The 21,465-nt window shown below is 36.8% G+C and overlaps 1 protein-coding gene across 5 annotated transcripts in view; it reads left to right on the top strand.

Annotated features, from left to right (window-relative positions):
* Positions 1–21,465, top strand: part of ERC1 (ELKS/RAB6-interacting/CAST family member 1) — a 168,796-nt gene that overhangs the window by 15,142 nt on the left and 132,189 nt on the right. For all 5 annotated transcript variants that reach the window (XM_063308521.1, XM_063308525.1, XM_063308524.1 and 2 more), the window contains exons 3-5: positions 8,084–8,500; positions 19,095–19,169; positions 19,928–20,083. In XM_063308521.1, the coding sequence (XP_063164591.1) occupies positions 8,084–8,500; positions 19,095–19,169; positions 19,928–20,083 (648 nt within the window). The remainder of the gene's footprint in view (positions 1–8,083; positions 8,501–19,094; positions 19,170–19,927; positions 20,084–21,465) is intronic.

The raw sequence follows: 21,465 nt of genomic DNA, 5'->3' as shown, positions 1-21,465 counted from the left end.
TATATTTATACCTATATAGCTAGCAATAGCCTCTCCAGAATCCATTCCCCCAACATCCTCCCAACAGTACGTATCCATAGAACATACAGTAATAAAGGCGTATTGGAGCTGCAGCCCCTTTGTTCTGCATGATCATGGCCTGACAGTGTTCATGATCAGGGTTAATTATATCTATTCTTATTTTTAAACTGAACACACAAAGGAAAAGCGATTCCTTATTCTGATGAACAGAACTTGTTGACCCAAAAAACAATCTGGAAAGTTTTACTGGCAAAGAGGAAACAAAGAATCAAATATATATTCTGCATATATTCTGTCATAAATGCGCAAATTAGTGAAAGATTAATAAAATTTTAAAAATTGAATAAAAGATAAAAATTACCTTTGCTGGATAGAATATAGCTTCCTTTGCATGTTTGAAAAAATCCACATAGAACTAGAAACCCACCTTAAATGACAACTGAAGGCAGGATTGAGGTTAGGAGGAATAATTTGGCAAAGTTGGCCTCCAACCACCACCACCAGGAATTACTCAGGATATGAGTCTTCCCCACAGGAATATGTGGTCATTGAACGTGAGGTCTCTGTATCTTAATTGTCAAGCCTGTAGGCTGTCAACTATATAAGGGGCAAACAGAACATTTACATTTACAGATCTTTAAATAAAAATAGCCCAAAAGGAACAGAAAAAAAATAGACATAAACCAACCCAGATAGAACAAGAGGCCACAGCCTTTAATAGGACAGCAAATAGTGGAGAATAGGTAACTGATAGCATTTCAGAAAAAGGCCAAACCACTGAGCAAATATGGTAGGCCAAGGAGCTAAATACAAAACAGGGTCATAGAGCTGTAACTACGGCATGGTTCGTAAGGAGAGGCCAGAGGCAAACAAATGTTATTCTTATAAAAAAAAAATGGCAAAGCACTGAATCAAGACCTAAACCAGGGATTTCTAACAATGTTCCCACCATCCCCAAAGTTTGGAACCTCTGGTTTAAGTACTGATACTGTTGTGGCTTCTTAGAAACATGCTAGGGAAGGGGAGTGGAATTAAAGGAAGAGGTGAACCCAGAATGCTTCACATGGATGGGGGGAACTTCTACCACAATGTCTGTAGTGCATTACTGCCCCTGACATAGCAGTACTGTATCAGAAATATTGTTCTGTATAAAATTAGTATTGTTTTGCAGTAATCCTCTGTCCAGCTTTTTTTTTTAAAGAATATTGTGCAGAAGTTGAAAAGTAGTCTTTCTTGAAACCTGCTCAATTTCTGGTAACTAAGTGAGGTCATCTACTGATATGGGATCAGATATCAGTATGCCAGTGATAGCTGTATATTTCTACCCCAGTTGACCAAATGATGCTGTCTAGGTCTTGCCCCAGTGTCTGGAGGCTGTCACAGTCTGGATGCAATCTTTTGGGTGACAGTATGGAAGTGGATTGCCATTGCCTTTTCTGTGATGTTTTTAAGCAGATCTGGGATTTTCTGATGGTCTCTCAGAAGTTCTAAATCTGTTTACCCTGTTTAGCTTTTTTTGAAAGCAGGCCTACGTGCTATCCAGTCATGTAGACGTTATAAATCCTTATTTGGGCTGTAGCATTTGCCTGAGGGGTCGTATTGGACATCGTCTGGCTGGGAGTTAGCTGTAACTATATTCCCATTGAATCGGTTTTGTATTACAAAGGTAACTGTATAGGAAAAGTACCACAGGGCCACAAGCAGCACTTTTTGTTCATGACAGTTGGATCATGGGTCTCCATGTCATAAAGTCTATTCCTTTTTTCTACTGATTTTTACTTCGAGTATTTTGTTTGTGAACTGTTAATATATTTTGAGATGGGTTGGGTTCAATTTTGTGGAACTTGTTTTGGGGAAAAATGTCCCATATACACAATGATGTGTGCAAAATAAGTCAGATTAGGCAATGAGAATGGCTACCATATCAGCTATAAAGTCAAAGTTGTACTTAACTTTTTTGACATAATCTAAATAATGTAAGAATAGTAAATAGTATGTTTACAAATTCTCTAAATATAACTTCTAAGTAAAGCACTGAATAAAATAAAGTACACAGACCACAAACAGTGAAATCTTATACATGACCACTCAGAAGTCAAAAATTCAGCTGAGTTCTGTGAAACTTATTTCCACATCAATGAAATTATAGCCTTTGTGTGCCTTTTTAGTACTGGAAAAATATTGAACATGAAATTTACAGGTGCTCTCCAGACTTAGTTTGAGCAGTGTTACATTTGAATTAATTGTAGTTACTCCCTGCTGTTCCAAAAATCAGGTATCATGAACTTTTGCTACTAAATCTGTTTTTTCCCTTTCTGTAAGAATGTTCTGAAAAAGGCATTCTGGCATAGATATGTCACAAACAGTGGGAAGAAAAGGGAATGGGATGGTTCTCGCATTATAAGACTTTCTCATTCTTCCTGTTTAACATGTACATGAAGCCACTAAGTGAGATCATCTACTGATATGGGATCAGGTATCAGTATGCCAATGATAGCTGTGTATCTCTACCCCGGTTGACCAAATGATGCTGTCAAGGTCTTGTCCCACTGTCTGGAGGCTGAATGGGGAGGAACAAGCTTGCAATCAACCCTAATAAGACTGTGTGGCTGTGGGTTCATGGTACTTCTGGCTTCCATCTTTAGTTCTGAACAAAGTTGCAGTTTCCCAGACAGAACTGGTATGCAATTTGGGGGTGTTTCAGGACTCACAGATCCTGCTCAAAGACCAGGTCGCAGGTGTTGCTAGAAAGGCCTTTGCCCAGATTCATCTAGTGCGCCAATGTGCCCTTTCCTGGACTGAGAGTGCTTTCTTTTGAGGCATAGGAAGTAGACCTCCTCTCTCATGGTGCCCTCTGGAACAGCATCCTGCTGGCATTTCAAACAGCCCTGATCCTGTCATCCTTCAAATAGGCCTTGAAGACCAGGATTTTGCCCACACCCCAAAATAGGTGCCCACTTGGATTGAACTATGTTGGATTTCTCCAAGGTGCATGTCTATTATTTTATATATCTTTTATTTCTTTTGTTGATCCAATATACTATGGTTTTGTTTTTAATTTGTATGTTGCCCAGAGTCACTGTTGACTTGGGTGTCCATAGAAATCTAAATCAGAAATAAACATCTAAAACCCTTGTTGAGATTTATGACTTTTGGAAGGTAATGTGATGCTGGGAACAGACAAATTATTCTGCGTGTTTCTGCACTGAGATCAGCCCCTTTAAGAGATTCTTTCAGCTTTCTTTGACTGCTGCTCCATTGCGGCCTGTGTCTGTCTCTTTGTAGCTCATACTTTCTGAAGTGGACAGGAGAGAACTCAGGGACTTCTTTTGTTTTAAAGTATATGTTTATATAAAACCACAAAGCAAGTTGTGAGTGCATTCATGCACACATTTTATTCCATTGTGGTTAAAGAAAAAAATGAAAATCCCAAGCCAAGAGAGTATTTATACCCACCCCACCCCCCAAATATCTCAGTCTCCAGTCTTGATCAATATTGGATACAATTCTAAGTGAGAGTTGGAAGGCTTGAATGCAGTTAAAGATAGATGGAGCCAGTAGAGCTTTGCTTTAAGATCATCCTTGCAGAACAAAGAATCTTAGAGGATCAGGTGAGGAGGAAAATCTTACTCATTCAACAGTACAAAAAAACAAGTTTTTGAATCGCACTGGCCTGCTTTAGCAGCCATAGTGAATCATTGCCTAGAAAGAAGGAACTGAGACATCCATGTTAATATGAAAAATGCAAAGCCCAGATTCTTCTGCATAGAGTCACTTCACCAAAGAACACTATTTTAAAAAAAATTATGTGTTTGGTTTGCTTCAAAAGCAATGAGGACTTATTCTACAGAAATATTAGATTAAAGTATGCAAATTTAAGGATTTAAATTTCATGGAGTTTGAGTAAAGTGTCTCTTTAAATGAAATGACACTAATAACTGCCTGTCTGCATTTCAATGTCTGTGTCCCACTTAAGGTGAAAGTCTAGTTGAAGAAAACCAAGAGACAACCATCTCTTTTTTTAAAAGGTAGTTTTATAATGAGAATAATGAAATGCAAAGGGAAGAAAAGGTCTACATTGGAAAACACAAGAAAAAATGTATAGATGATACATAAATAAAAACATTATGGGAAAACTTCCTAGTTACACATTTTCCCCTTCCTTTCCATTTATTTCCCCAACCATTGAGCACAACCTAGAAATACATGCTTTACATTAAACATTGAAGATTATTGCTAGTATCTATTCGAATCTTTTCTAAATGTCTAAATCTGCCCTGCTGTTTAATATAGTATATATGGAAGCCTTTCTTGCTTAAATTTGGTTAGACTTCTGTTACTGATATATGCTGTCAATGTAGCCATTGCTGCATGTTCTCCAGTTTTGATCTCCCAATCTGATATTGTTAGCAAAGTTTCTCTTTTTCAGTGTTGTGCCATTTTGTTCTTGACGCCATCAGCATATGTCTTAATAAATAGTGATATTTTTCATGTATGTTTTCTGGAATTTATACCTAATCAGAAAATTGTAGCTTCAGTTCAAAATGTATTTTTTAGGATTTTTGGAATATGTTGATGTATTTCTTTCCAGTAGAAAAGAGATTTTGAGTTTTTTTGCATAACTAATAGATATGATGAAATGTTCTTTCTTTGTTATGGCGTTTCCAACATTTATTGTTATATGATTTGTCTATCTTGATAATTATTGACAAAATTATATACCGTCTGTAAAACATACCAGTTTTCCCTTAAATTTATAACTTGGAGTAAATTTTCTTAATTTTTTTCTAATGCTCTTCCCATTGTTGCACTGTGATTATTTCTTTGAAGTTTTGCATCCACTTTCTCATACAATTTTAATTTATTCCATCTCTGTGACATATTTCAATAAATTTATATATACGTCCTGACAGGTGATCTTGATTTTGTATAAATGTTTCAAATTCTGTCAGTTTTTTCAATGTGTCTCCTCCTTTCTTGAGATCACTTCTTATTTTTCCAGCAATCTGTAAATACATCAGTCATGGGGATTCCTACCTTCATTAAGCAGTTCTTGCTGTGTCAATATGATGTTTCATCCAGATACGCCACATTGGCATATGTGATTACATATTTCTTACTATAGCTGTCCTTGAAGTAAAAGGCATTTGACAGGAAAACTAATGGAGAAGTCACCAAACTTATTCTTGTTTTTAAAAACAAGAGATAGAATTGTCTTATCACACTAATACTATACATTGTCCATGAAGCATGTGTGACTCTTCTCTGGATGTACTAGTTAATAAGACCTTTTCCTGGTAGACTTTCACCTGTTAAAGTTTATTCTGTTTTGTTCAGCAGAGTCCATAAACTAAGCAATTAATGCTTTTATAGTTTTATTACATTTTTGTTGAATCTATTATTTTACTTACCATTTTTATTTTAAATTGTTGTGAGATGCTGACTATTCACTAGAAAGACAAGAAACAAATTTCAATATCAGTAAAAATAATATTTCCTGTTTTATCAAATCATTCTCTCCTTGTGTGTGTACATGGTATGTTGCATTGGAAGAAATTGCATCTGGTCTTGCTAAGATAGTTAAAATACTTGAACAGTTCTAGCATCTGAAATTGCATCTTCAATACTATAAAAATTAAAGATGCTATTTTGCTATTTGCTTTCATAAATAGAAAAGAGGGTGTTTTTTTCCTGTTCTGTAAATCTAATAAAATTTATTTATGCCAATGTGTTTTTCCTCTGTTCTTTCCTATGTGGCATATTTCTGTTCTTTCCTACGTGGTTCTTGGATTTATTTTGACTGTATTTTCTGTTCATGTAGACATGAACTAAATGTTCTTTGCTTGACCTAATCAAGTTGAGAAATGTTCTACTGACAGGCTACCTATCTGTAAACATTTTTAATCTTTTTGCTATTCTCTTGCCTTTGAGATTATTCAGATTAGAGTCCTTTTAAAATCAAGTTTATATGTAAGATTCTATAATATAACCCTGCTAGACACCTATCATTAGCTCTTTTTTAGACTTTCTTTTTGGGGTTGGAACAAAATATCAGTATACAATAAATTTTATCAATTAGCCATCTGACCATATCAAAAAGCTATCAGAACAATACAGAAAAAATAGTAGGACGTATTCATAATAAATCATCACGGCTGCTGTCAAACCCAGTCTGTTCTAGGTAGTCTATCTTCTTCAGATGGTCTTTGATATGAAAATTGCAGTCTTCCTGGTAATATGCAAGTTCATTCCCTATAAGAAGTATGACCATTTATCCTGGTTGTCACAATATTTCGTAGTTTTCAAGCAAAGTTCTAAGTAAACATCCCTTTCCGTCAAATACAGTTTGCAGTCATACAAGTTATGTGTGATATCTTCAACAGTCTATATACAGTCTTTCTGCAAAAGGAACTCCATGGAATCTCCCATATCTTTCCATGAATCAAGTTCAAAACATGTTCTAAAGAAAGCTCTTCTAAGATAAAGGGGCATATAAGTTATTAAATGCTTTTCTGTCCTAACAACCAGGAAACACACTGAGACAATGAACTGGTCTCTAATATTTATTACTAGTACTTAACAAGAATCCTAACAAACTGAAGAAGCGTGGGAAAAACCCAGACATATAACCCCCAAGGGTTAAGGCGGTCCCGATCTGTGTCTCTTTGAATGGCTGAACAGTTCCTCAGTGCTACGCATGCGCTTGACAGTCTGGATGGGAGCCCCCTGCTCGCCTTCCTTACTCATGACATCTTCCATCTGAAAGACTGATTTGTGTTGAACCAACTACTTCAAGGACTTAGCACATATAAGAGATATGATATCATCTTAAGGCAGCAGCATCCAAGACCCTTTGTTTGAAATTTTTCTCAGTCTTCAGAATCTGATTGGACTGGGCACTGGACAGAGAATTCATATTGTGATATAGTATTTGTAAGTTGAGTGCCCAAGTGTGAGGAGACATATTAAATGCCTGCTCTTCAAAACACATCCTGGGTAATCTATCTGGGTCCATAAATAAGGTCTTCACTCAATAGTTGAATACTTTAATTGCTAGGTGACTTTGTATAGTATACCCAACTCAGCCATTACTGCTGGAGTCGGCATGGATTTGTCCATCCTCAAAATGCAATTCAGGATGATGGACTGTATCTGTTTCAACAAGGGAGCATTTATCTATCCCCATAGTTCTGCACTGTTTGTAATCATTGGAACTATTTCGGTGTTGTATACCTTGATAATTAGAATTAGGGAACCAGGGTAGCTGTGGTTGGAGAGCTGCCTTATGGCACTGACTGTAGCCCTTCAGTGGGTTCCTAGCTCTCACATTCCTCTTGAAATGTGGGAGCCAGGAACCTGTTCCTGTGAAAACAGTTTCTAAATATAGATGGGACTCAACCTGGTAGAATATCAGAATGGAATAGTAAACAGGCAAGCTATCATATCTGATATATTTTCAGCAAATTGTTTTTTATAGTGTTAGAGTACATCATGAGTAAGTTGTTATTTTTTTAAAAAAATACTTTTCAGATTTTGTTCCAACTGTTGGCTTTAATATTTTAATGACTTCAGTGCCTTAGGAGATCGCTAATTGAACTGGGTGAGTAAGGGATGTAACTTACTCATTAGCAACCTGTTTGTGTTTGTTACTAAACATATGGATACCATAGCATTAACACCTACCTGATTCATTTATTTCATATTGGTTTTAATGTAAAATATAGTAGTATTGTACTTCCTTGATTTAAAAAAATTGATTAAGGCTTTTCTAACAACATTAGAAAGCTTTCATGCTAGATTTCATTATCCCATGAGGTTCAGAGCAACTTACTTCTTACCTTATATCAAATTATACAAATTGGTAGAGGTGTACGATACAAAGGAAATTGGAATTTAACTTTTTGTTTGATTTGTCATGATTTGTTTGATTTTGTATTCTCTCCCTGTCTCGTATCTCTAGTGTTTTGGGAAGCAATACTGTACATTTATGTTCTCTGTCATAAATCTATACTGTATTTCTTCTTAATAAAATGATATACTAATATGGGTTTTTATTTTCCAGCATATGCAGATGACAATTCAAGCTCTTCAGGATGAGCTTAGGATTCAGAGGGACCTGAACCAGCTTTTCCAGCAAGACACCAGCAGTAGATCCAATGAACCATTTGTTACAGAACTTACAGAAGAAAACTTTCAGCGGCTTCATGCAGAGCATGAGCGTCAAGCCAAGGAACTCTTCTTGCTACGCAAAACCCTAGAAGAAATGGAGTTGCGCATTGAGACTCAGAAACAGACCTTAAATGCTCGTGATGAGTCAATAAAAAAGTTACTGGAAATGCTGCAGAGCAAGGGATTGTCTGCAAAAGCCACAGAGGAAGATCATGAGCGTACAAGAAGGTTGGCAGAGGCTGAAATGCATGTTCACCACCTGGAAACCTTACTAGAGCAAAAGGAAAAGGAGAACAGCTTGCTCAGAGAAGTGAGTGACTTACTTAATCCATCTAATCTTGCACTAATTAATTTTTGTTTTATTTTTTTGATAGAAGTAAGCACTTGCAGCTTTTTCTAACCTATTAAAAAGCAATGCAAACTGAAGTCTGGAAGCTGAAATTGCCTGAGTGCAGATTGGTTTCTTATTCATCATTCATTCTGGCCTCACATATCATTTGATAAGTTCTGTGTGTAGGAAGTTGGGATGTATCTGGCAATAATATCAAAGTATCACAAAAGATTAGAAGCTGAAATTTGAAATTTTTGGTTGTGTATATCCATACATTTTCAAGCCTGGGTTCAGACAGAGAGAGTGTATCAGTTAAGAACATGTCTGAGAATGGAATAAGCAAAATATTTATGAACTTTTTTGTTCTTTGGGAATTCATTCTTGCGCAGGAAAAATACCAGGGGTAATCAGGAATTTCTCTTACAGTTCCATAACAGCAAGCTTTATTTACTCCATGTGTTTATAAATATAGCTTGCCTGAATCACCATGTTTCTATACAGTATTCTTTATATTTGATTTTACTGGGAAGCTGTAAATGACCATCCAGCTCTGTTTAGAAGACCTAGAAGAAATCTTGGCAACAGTAAAGAATGGCAGTTCTGTAGTTTCCATAGAAACAGTTACTTTTCTATGAAGGATGTTTGAAACCATTTGCTGTTTTGCAAGCATGTTTCAAGTGGAATAAGCATTGTATTTTTCATTGATTTTCATGTAACTTCATGGTAAAATTTATAAATTTAAGGTAAAATGTAGCTGAATTAACATCAGACAGTACACATTCATATAAACAATAAAATCAGGTAGGCAGTTGCTGTCAGGAAATGGGGCTGGGGTAGAAAACATCCATCATATAGGGCCCAGAGGCATTCTTATAGAGAAAAATGTTGCATTCCAGATTTCTTTTGTAGATTAAAACAGTATTTAAACCAAATTAGAGTCAAATGAAGTAAGGAAACTGGACATCTCTATGGGAGGTATCCATGCCTATGCTTCATTCAGCATGTTGCACATAAAGGAAGGAATTATTCTCAACTAAGTTAAAGATATAGTAAGTGGCTTAGAAATACTTTAATCATAATATTTGCTTTCATGTATTTGTCTGGTTTACAATTTTTAATCAGTTATTTTTCTCTAGTATATCCATGCAAAATTAGGTCATTTTCTACATCTCTGCTAGTTATCTCTAGTAACAAGTCATTTAGAGCATTTGAAATTGCTGAGTCCAGACTAGTTCATTACATTTTTCTTACCAATCAACTCATTCATACTGCATTGCCTAAAATATTGGTTCTGTCTTTCCTGTGCAATGTTTAATGTCCAGAAGATGGTAGTATTTCCCTCTCAACTTCTCACTGTTATGTGTAGCTGCTACTTATTATATAGCTGTAAGTTTATGTCCGAGTTTAAGGCAAATACAGATTTAATACAGAATTTTATTGTAAAGCTTGATCCCGAAACATTCTTCAATTTTATTGCTGATTGATTTTTTTATTTCTCACTTGCTGGTGGCAAGGCTGTAGCAACAGTCCTTTTCAATAGTTAATCTACATTTTTAATCAGTTAGAGTCCAGCTGCTTGAAGTTTAAGTTTGTTATTGAAAGCTAGAGTTTTTATCTGTATTTACTGCAATGCACATTGTATCCTTTGTTGTTGTTTATTCGTTTAGTCGGTTCCGACTCTTCGTGACTTCATGGACCAGCCCACGCCAGAGCTTCCTGTCGGTCGTCAACACCCCCAGCTCCCCCAGGGACGAGTCCGTCACCTCTAGAATATCATCCATCCATCTTGCCCTTGGTCGACCCCTCTTCCTTTTGCCTTCCACTCTCCCTAGCATCAGCATCTTCTCCAGGGTGTCCTGTCTTCTCATTATGTGGCCAAAGTATTTCAGTTTGGCCTTTAATATCATTCCCTCAAGTGAGCAGTCTGGCTTTATTTCCTGGAGGATGGACTGGTTGGATCTTCTTGCAGTCCAAGGCACTCTCAGAATTTTCCTCCAACACCACAGTTCAAAAGCATCTATCTTCCTTCGCTCAGCCTTCCTTATGGTCCAGCTCTCACAGCCATATGTTACTACAGGGAACACCATTGCTTTAACTATGCGGGCCTTTGTTGTCAGTGTGATGTCTCTGCTCTTAACTATTTTATCGAGATTTGTCATTGCTCTTCTCCCAAGGATTAAGCGTCTTCTGATTTCCTGACTGCAGTCAGCATCTGCAGTAATCTTTGCACCTAGGAATACAAAGTCTTTCACTGCTTCGACATTTTCTCCCTCTATTTGCCAGTTATCAATCAAGCTGGTTGCCATAATCTTGGTTTTTTTGAGGTTTAGCTGCAAACCAGCTTTTGCACTTTCTTCTTTCACCTTCATCATAAGGCTCCTCAGTTCCTCTTCACTTTCAGCCATCAAAGTGGTATCATCTGCATATCTGAGATTGTTAATGTTTCTTCCAGAGATTTTAACTCCAGCCTTGGATTCCTCAAGGCCAACTTGTCGCATGATGTGTTCTGCATACAAGTTGAATAGGTAGGGTGAGAGTATACAGCCCTGCCGTACTCCTTTCCCAATCTTAAACCAGTCTGTTGTTCCGTGGTCTGTTCTTACTGTTGCTACTTGGTCGTTATACAGATTCTTCAGGAGGCATACAAGATGACTTGGTATCCCCATACCACTAAGAACTTGCCACAATTTGTTATGGTCCACACAGTCAAAGGCTTTAGAATAGTCAATAAAACAGAAATAGATGTTTTTCTGAAACTCCCTGGCTTTTTCCATGATCCAGCGGATATTGGCAATTTGGTCTCTAGTTCCTCTGCCTTTTCTAAACCCAGCTTGTACATCTGGCAATTCTCGCTCCATGAACTGCTGAAGTCTACCTTGCAGGATCTTGAGCATTACCTTACTGGCATGTGAAATGAGTGCCACTGTTCGATAGTTTGAACATTCTTTAGTGTTTCCCTTTTTTGGTATGGGGATATAAGTTGATTTTTTCCAGTCTGATGGCCATTCTTGTGTTTTCCAAATTTGCTGGCATATAGCATGCATTACCTTGACAGCATCATCTTGCAAGATTTTGAACAGTTCAGCTGGGATGCCGTCGTCTCCTGTTGCCTTGTTATTAGCAATGCTTCTTAAGGCCCACTCAACCTCACTCTTCAGGATGTCTGGCTCTAGCTCACCGACCACACCGTCAAAGCTATCCCCGATATTGTTATCCTTCCTATACAGGTTTTCTGTATATTCTTGCCACCTTTTCTTGATCTCTTCTTCTTCTGTTAGGTCCTTGCCATCTTTGTTTTTGATCATACCCATTTTTGCCTGGAATTTACCTCCAATGTTTCTAATTTTCTGGAAGAGGTCTCTTGTCCTTCCTATTCTATTGTCTTCTTCCACTTCCGCGCATTGCTTGTTTAAAAATAATTCCTTATCTCTTCTGGCTAACCTCTGGAATTTTGCATTTAATTGGGCATATCTCCCCCTATCACTGTTGCCTTTTGCTTTCCTTCTTTCTTGGGCTACTTCTAGTGTCTCAGCAGACAGCCATTTTGCCTTCTTGGTTTTCTCTTTCTTTGGGATGTATTTTGTTGCCGCCTCCTGAACAATGCTGCCAACTTCTGTCCAGAGTTCTTCCGGGACCCTATCTACTAAGTCCAGTCCCTTAAATCGATTCTTCACCTCCACTGCATATTCCTTAGGAATATTAGTGAGCTCATATCTAGCTGATCTGTGGGTCTTCCCTAATCTCTTTAGTCTGATCCTAAATTGTGCAAGAAGAAGTTCGTGATCTGAACTACAGTCAGCTCCAGGCCTTGTTTTTACCGACTGTACAGATGTCCGCCACCTTTGGCTGCAAAGGATGTAATCAATCTGATTTCGGTGTTGTCCATCTGGTGAAGTCCATGTATAAAGCCGTCTCTTAGGTTGTTGGAAGAGAGTGTTTGTTATGCAGAGTGAATTGTCTTGGCAAAATTCTATCAGCCTGTGTCCTGCTTCGTTTTGTTCTCCCAGGCCATACTTACCTGTAATTCGAGGTATCATTTGACTGCCCACCTTAGCATTCCAGTCTCCTGTGATGAAAATAACATCTCTTTTAGGCGTGTTGTCCAGTAGGTGCTGCAGATCCTCATAGAACTGCTCTACTTCAGCTTCTTCAGCATTTGTGGTTGGGGCGTATATTTGGATCACTGTGATGTTAGATGGCTTGCCCTGAATTCGAATTGAGATCATTCTGTCGTTTTTTGGGTTGTATCCAAGCACTGCTTTAGCCACTTTACTATTAATTATGAAGGCTACTCCATTTCTTCTGTGGTCCTCTTGTCCGCAGTAGTAGATCTGGTGGTCATTTGATGTGAAGTGGCCCATTCCAGTCCATTTCAATTCACTGACGCCCAGAATGTCTGTCTTTAATCTTGACATCTCACCAATAACCACATCCAATTTGCCCTGGCTCATAGATCTTACATTCCAGGTTCCGATGGTGTGTTGATGCTTAGAACATCGGATTCGCCGTTCACCACCAGCACCGTCGGCCGCTAGCCGTCCTTTCGGCTTTGAGCTAGCTGCGTCATCACGTCTGGGGCTAGTTGAGCTCATCCTCTGTTCCTCCCCAGTAGCATTTTGACCATCTTCTGACCTGGGGGTCTCATCTTCCGATGGTATACCGACATATCTCTGGTTGTACTGATCCATTTAGTTTTCACGGCAAGAATACTGAGGTGGGTTGCCATTACCTTCCCCAGGGATCGCATTTAGTCTGACCTCTCTGTCATGACCTTCCTGTCTCGGGTGGCCCTTCACGGTTTAGCTCATGGCATCATTGAGGTGCTCAAGCTCCAGCACCACGACAAGGTAACGATCCTTTGCTGAAGTTGTATCCTTTAGGTTAGTTAAAAACTCCTCATATCAGGCACCAGCTAAATACATGCTTTTTTAAAGTACGATTGTTCTGTGGAATTGCCTGATTTAAATGAAGCTATGTTGTCTTCTGGAAACTGTCCATTACACCCTTTCGTCTGGTCTGTTCTGATGAAAACCCTGAGGGGGAGGAAACATATGATCATAGAAGTTGGAAGAGACCTGAGAGATTAGTTAGTCAAATGCCATCCAGCACAGGAATCCAGTCTACAGTATCCCCAACCAATGGTCATCCAGCTTCTGTTTAAACACCACTAGTGAAGAAAAATCCACCGTCTGCTGTAAGTCTGGTCCATTATTGAATATTAGGATTTTTTCCTGATGTCCAGCTGAAATCTTCTGCTTCCTAATTTAAGCCCATTGTTTCTTGGTCTATCTTCTGGAACAAGTCTGAACAATTCTATCATGTAGAAGATAACCAATTCTGCTTCATCTTCTACATGATAGCCCTTCAGATGTTTGAAGACCACTTTCATATCTACCCATAGTCTTCTCTTCTCCACAATAAACTTTAGAATGTGTTCTTTAGGAACTGGCAGCCAACACCATATACTCCTTTCCACTCAGCCTTTCATTCAGGACGTGAAAGGAGAGAGAAAAGACATCTTAGTTACTGGAATGATGATGGCATTTGTGATTATGAGTCCCAGACAAAAGATTAAAATAAAACCAAAGGTACAAGCCTTCATATGACTGCATGGATTGACTTTTCAGAATTTCCATGCAACAATAGAGGAAAGCAGCTGCTCTCCTCCATGCAGTAGATTTTAATCTGAGCTTTATGGTATACTGAATTATCATACTGAATTTTCACTGGCCATTTTGACATGTAGGTAAAATTATGGTAAATTTGATGGAGAGGCGGTAGCTTGCTGAACTTTGCCTAATTTTTTGCAGTGTTTTGAGATTGAGAAAATAACTGCTTTCTGGTGTCTGAGGGTAGAATTGTGTTGCTGCGACTGCCACACGTATGAAAATATAGTGGCTTTTTAAAACTAACTAAACAACCCAAAACACACTGTAACAGGATTACAAAAGTTTAGCAGTGAGAGTTTTAATAACCAGCCTCAAAGTTTAGGGAATGCTTCTAAATTAACAGACTGTTGAAGGACCAGATTACTTAAGGGCTATTTCAGTATAGACTGAAGCAGAGGGAGAGTTAGCTGTCACCTAAAAACAGCCATTTTTTCCAGCCTACGTAGCAGATTGATGAAAAACATGGCCATTCAGTCAGCTTTGCTCAGAGACTCTGTCCTATTGGTTCATCTTCTCTGAACTGTTTTTATTGCAAGTGGCTGTTGCAGCAGTTAAAAAGGTTAAATTAATATTAAAAAGAATTGGTTCCTGATTTACTTTGTTTTCCTTATCTTTCTCATCCTATTTGCTTTTCAGTCATATTCTTTGAATTGTGTGCTTGAGTCAGATGGTTGGCTTTACATAAACCACTATTGGACCCATTTTGCTGAAGAGAAAGGGAAAATGCTTTAAATAAATTTAAGCTTCGAAGTTACATAATGAGTGGAGATGCTTCTTTTTTATATTCCTCAGAGTTAGATTATTATCGTTTCTGCTTAATGAATGTAATACAAAATGTATGTGTGACACTTACCAAGTATTTTTGAAATGTGATAAGAATATCTTACTGTTTTGGAATATAGTTGAAATTCGTGGCCAGGATGCTTGAAATGCTTTTATTTTTTAACCTTTAATTAGTAAAAATGTTATTAAATCTCAATGACCTGAATTTGTTTTGCTGAGTTAATGGGATGTCCTTCAGTATGCTGAAACTATAAAACATTAGTCAGAATGTTTGAATCATTATATTTTTAAAACTAGAAATTATACTAAAATAATAGTTCAATCATCTGTAAGTTTAATATGTGATTTCAGTAATTAATATTAATTTATTTTGTAAGTAATTAAATAAATTTTTAGAAGTCAATTCATGTTTGTAAATTTTGAATAGTATTATTTTTATGATGAAACAGAACAAAGTTTTTATTGGCTTTCATCTTTAATCAAAATTGTTTTACTTACTTATATTTCTTAAGAATTTTTTACAAAGAGTAAAAGACAAATTGAAAAAAAGGAAAACTAAAGTTAAGGGCTGTGTAAGTGACTTCCAACCTTCTTTTCAACATATAATTACAATCTTCTTGTCCTTCCTCCCTCTTAGATGTTATACAAATCCCTTCAGCCCCTCATTTCATCCATATCTTTCTTAATCTTCAAACCCATAGATCATTATATCATTTCTTTCTTCTTTCAGCAAAATTCCATATAAGGTTTCCAGTCTTTCAAAAAAGTTTTTGTTGTTTTTTTCTCTGACCAAACATGTCAGTTTTGCCATTTCTGAGAATTCTGACATTTTCACAACCCATTCCTCCACTGTGGGGATTTCATTATTCTTCCATTGTTGTACATACAGTAATTTTGCTGCAAATACCATATACAAAATCAATCTACCATGTGTCTTTTCTAATTCATTGTCCATAAGTCCCAGTGAAAAGAATTCTGGTTTCTTTGCAGTATTAATCTTTAAAATCCTTTGCATCAAAAACAGGCTAACAGTTGACTAGCATTCTAATCTTAGGCAAGGCCAGACTAAGAAATCCATCCAGAGTCAACATCTTTTAGGACCTTTGTTTTTTGATGAAACCTGCCCTTGCTGACTTACAGCTCTTACAGATACTCACTGGCCATTAGCGGCCGTATCAAAGTAATTTCTGCAGCACAGGACTTCCGGGGAGGTATGACGAACTGAAGACTGCAGCAAAGACTAAGGAACCGGTGTGTCATGAGTAAGGATGGTGAGCAGGGGGCTCCCATCCAGACTGTTAAGCGCATGCGTAGCACTGAGGAATTGGTCAGCCATTCAAAGAGACACAGATCGGGACCGCCTTAACCTTTGGGGTTTATATGTCTGGGTTTTTCCCACGCTTCTTCAGTTTGTTAGGATTCCTGTTATGTACTAGCAATAAACATTAGAGACCAGTTCCTTGTCTCAGCGTGTTTCCTGGCTGTTAGGACATGGTGAGTAGACCAGTTCCTTGGAACCTCTCCAGATAAAGAGAGGACAGGAGATCACCCACATACACTCCGCATGGCTGCTCCCAGTGAGGAGATCGCAGGACAGCAGTTTTCCACGGGTTCAAGCGCTGGGAGATGACAGGATTAGCCAAGTTGCTCATAACCACAGATGAGACTTTTAAAGGACACTGAGTTTGCAAACCTCACTTTCTAATTGCTTTCTGAAATTGCTCATTAATTATTTCTAAGCTATTAGAGACCTTCGGAATGATAAATTTGAAAATGCTGAGTGAGTCTGCCTTTAATCCTGATGGAAAGAAAAATTTAATCATAAGCTTAAAAATTTAAAGAATCTGAAATAAACAGCAAAAAGCTAAATAAGATTTTGATCCTAGAAAGTTAGAAACAGGCTAAGGGTCCTGATAAAATTGGAATATTGAAACTTTTACAGTAAGATTTTTGAATTAATTATAAAGAACAAGCAGCTTCTAGTGGGAAATAGATCCTGCTTTGGTTTTTACAACATAGATAAATAATTTCATGATCTCAAAAACTAGACACTACAGGAGACTAAAGATTTTAGGTAGAGGAACGATTAACAAGCCTATAAAATGATGCAAAATGTTATAAGTATAAAAATACTGAAGCAGACTTTTGAAGAATGGAATCAGAAAATAGCCACAGCGTCAGCCATGTCACTATTGATGTCTGCTTCTATGGATAGACAATGTCCAAAAGATGTTATTGAAGACATATCAGATGTAGAACAACCGTTATCTGACAAGATAGAGTTGGTATCAAGAGTTGATTTATAATTGACAGGCCAAGAGAATGATTTAGAAAAGGATGTTTCACTGGTTCTACAAAATAAATTAGCTGAGGTTTTAAAATTTAAAAGGGAAATACAAGTGACAAACCAAGAGAGTGACCTTGAAGGATTCTGTGCAATGGGACAAAGAAGAAATGAAGATAAATCAAATCCTACAACAATATTTGAATGAACTAAAGATTAAGACTGTTAGAAGTACAGTAAAAGGAAGGAATATTAAGTTGGTTTATTTGATTAAGGTTAAAACAAGATATGTTGTTACTTCTGGCTACCCTTTATGGATTTTCTGCTGACCCCAGTACTGATTTGTTTGTAGATAAGAGATGGGGTATGGGATGAAGACATAAATGTTTGTAAGTTTAGAGAGGGTGAAGAGTTACTAAATTTGTTCATACTTCTTGTGACGATGGTTGGAAATCACTTCTTTATATATATTTTTCTCTTTATTATATACTTTTCCTTCTTTTTTCTCTTTCTTTTTCCTTGCACTTTTTACTTCTCTCTATTCTCTTACCCTTCTTTAAGTTTAGTTTTGCACTGAAGAGGGAGTGGGCCTTGCACTCAATTTATATATGTAATGATCGCCTTAACCCAAATAAAATGCTCAGACTCCAAATCAAAGTTTAGGTTCTGATTTTATTTCAAATAGAGTGCAAACAGAAAGAAAGCTGAGAATGAGAAAAGCGTGCCTAAAGTCAAACTAAATAGCCCCGCTTCAAACAGCGTCCCACCCACCCCCCTTCATTCATTACAATCCCACATTCCCAGGTGCTCCTAATGAGCTCTGCTGATCAACGGGCAAAAAGACCTTGACATTAAAGAGATAACCCAACACATTCCTCCATGGCACAGGCAGACACAATTCTCCGTACAAGATTTATCAGCAGCACCCTCCCAGCCAGGAACGCGCGTCAACACTCTGGCATGCGAACCGTTACGATGTACATTAACATTGAAACGGTGAACCTGACAATATATTATATATTACATTATATATATATATATATATATATATATATATATATATATATATATATATCTTCTGCAGCTAAAAAATTCCACAGCTTCTAGGTCTTGATGCTTATACTACACTAATATTTAATACCTTACACTAATATTTAATGTGACTGAACATTTCTGGATGTTTCATTATGAAAATTGCTATTAAAAACTGAAAAAAAATCAGTACATGGTTAGTTTGTAATTATTCTAATACAAGAATAATTTGTCCTGTAGTACAAAATGGATTTCTGTTTTTAGTATTTTAGTCCAGGCATTTTCTTTTTGTTCCTTCATAACTACTGAGCACTTATGTCTGCTGCACATTAATTGTTTTGATGAACAGTTCCTTGTTATCTCGGTGGAAAGAGCTGTCGTCATCAGTAACTAGGTGGTTGCTACTCTGGGAATGTAGGAGTATTATTGGCACAGATGCTTTATCAGCTTGTTAAGTACATACCAGATTGTTGCTGTTATTTATTGATCCTGTCTTTTTCAAGTATTTTTGTCCTTCTGGAAGAAGAAAGTTTGAAAAGACCATTGCTAATAGGTATTAAGATTTTTAAGTTGCTTCAGCTATTACTTTTGATTATGCTTTTCTTTAAAGTAGAAAATAATTTGTATGCAGTTCACTGGACTAGCTATTTCTTGTTTGGTGTAAAAAAACAAAACAAAACACCCTAGCCATACCAGGAAAATAGATGGAAGCATCTACTTACAACACTTTCCCTATGAATCCCAGAAGTTAAGTGAGATGCTGCTGTATTTAGCTAGCTGCCTAATATTTCCTCTTCTTAAACAGGAGATGCACCGTCGTTTTGAAAATGCTCCTGATTCTGCCAAGACTAAAGCTTTGCAGACTGTTATAGAGATGAAGGTAAGAGAAACCAATTGTTTATATGAAATACAATAGTTCTTCTCTTTTATTTTTTGAATTTTCATCTTGACATATTACACAGTACAATGATTTCTTCTTAGCATTTCTGCCATTGTTGGGAGAATTTCAGAGTATTGCCCATAAATGTGCAGAACATTTATATCTGGTTTATGTTACAGTATGTATGTGAAATGACCCTCCCTTTTATCTATTACTATAATTTCTGTCATTAATTATTTTAATGTATGCTTATTTTGTTATATATTGCAGAGGATTGTAGGGCTCAGAGGAAGAATTTCAGTATAAAATCGTTTCAATAACAAGGGTATAATTGTTATATTGGAAATAGAAAAAAAATTGTTACAGAAAAATTTAAAAAATAGTTGTACGTCTTTTTCTAGATGAGGTTCCAGTCCTTCTGAAAGGACATGTATATCACCATAATTGTTTTTATTGAATTTAGAGATAAATATTTCTGGCTGTATTGCAAAAATGTGTAAAGGTTTTGTATTAAAGGACTTTTTCTTAGTTGCTTCCAAGTTTTCAATGTGCTCCCACTGTTATTTCTGGGTTCAGAATGCCTGTTTCCATTAGTGTATCCTGTTTGTAGATGTATATTTAATAACTGATATAGTTAAAAACTATCTATAGCACAGTGCTATAGGGAACAGTTACTCAGATACAGTTACCCACCTCAAATTTTGTTTACAAAATATTGTTTTCTGAAGAAACTAAACTATTGTTCCATGTATTTGAAGGATTCTAAGATTTCGTCTATGGAACGTGGACTCCGAGATTTGGAAGAAGAAATCCAAATGTTGAAGTCAAATGGTGCGCTCAGCACAGAGGAACGTGAAGAAGAAATGAAACAAATGGAGGTGTATCGTAGCCATTCCAAATTTATGAAAAACAAGGTAATAACTGTACAGTGTATGTTAGAAATAACCTACAATTCCCTAAAAAACTAATTCATCCACTGAATTACAAAACAGATGAAGGATTTGTGATCTATCTTCTCTACTAGAGTTCCTTCAAATCAAGAAGAAAATGCTTAAGTAAAGCGATAAATCTATCTTACTGTAATTTAAGATTGGTGAACCAAATCTGTTCTAAGATGCAGAAACCAGTTTGGGAAAACCAAATTACCTCAGCATAATAAAATAAAACCATGTACTGTTCATGCTCTAGTAAATATGTAAGAGATGTTTCTTGCATAAATTAATGTAAACAACTATCCATCATATAACAAAGTGTCTTGGACAAAATGATGACCATGAAATTGAAGACACATAAGGGTGGAAGACCTCAAAGGGTTATAAGTAATCAATATAAATGTTTTTTAGAGTCTGCTTCATGTCAGAGATGAGGGAGGGGATACCTTGGGCTTTCTTAGAAAATGCTGAATTGGGGTCAGCTTTATAAATTGTTGATTTATATGCCACATGCACTTTGAGCAGTAGAATAATCAGACTAAATGCACAGCATAGATTTGCTTGCCTTATTTATATAGCTTCCAATCAATACAGTATCTGATATGGTTATGACTAAAATACCAAAAATATGTAACCTGTAGGCTGAAAGCAGTAGAAAGAAGCCAGCTAGTAGGTCTTTTTTTTTTCTGAAAAAATGATTATTTATAATACATGGTGAATAGTATCATGTTATTTGATGCCAGAAAGATTGATCTGAGACTCCCCCAGGGGACTATTCAATAATTATATAGCTCCCTAAGAGCGATTGTTGAGAAATCATGCTCCCTAGAAGCTACCTGTCTCACATCACTTAGCGAAGGCACAAAGAGTAGGGCCTCCCAAAAGCATCCTAAAGAGTGGCCAAGACTGTATGTATGTATATAGGTACTCTGTGTGTTTGTGTTACAAAAGAAAACCTTGATTTTACATGAAGGCTGATTTCAAGCTTTAAGACCATACAATTTTAAAGCCAGAATTCTACATTAAAACCAGAAATGGGCCGGGTGCAAATGCAGCAAATAAAGTGCTAGTGTAATATAAATGAAAAAGTAGCTAGCCATCTTGCTTCCTTATCTTGGATCATCAGCAGTTTCCAGTCAGTTTTTAAGAGCAGCATCATGTAATATGCATTGCAGTTGACTAAGAGGATGAGATCAAGCTGACAAAAGTACCAAATCACCAGAACACCCAATTACCAAAGGATTGATAGTATGTTCTAGATGGTGTCATCTAAGATTGTGTGAAGTATGATAGTTCTTGCAAGTAAATTTAGGAGAAAGTAGTTATTCTGAGTAACTGGTATTTAATCATGGTGAATCTGCTAG

This window comes from Candoia aspera, chromosome 7 (genome assembly GCF_035149785.1).
Source record: "Candoia aspera isolate rCanAsp1 chromosome 7, rCanAsp1.hap2, whole genome shotgun sequence".
Classification (NCBI taxonomy): domain Eukaryota; kingdom Metazoa; phylum Chordata; class Lepidosauria; order Squamata; family Boidae; genus Candoia; species Candoia aspera.
The sequence above is the reverse complement of the archived record's forward strand: the minus strand, read 5'-3'. Positions and strand labels throughout refer to the sequence as shown.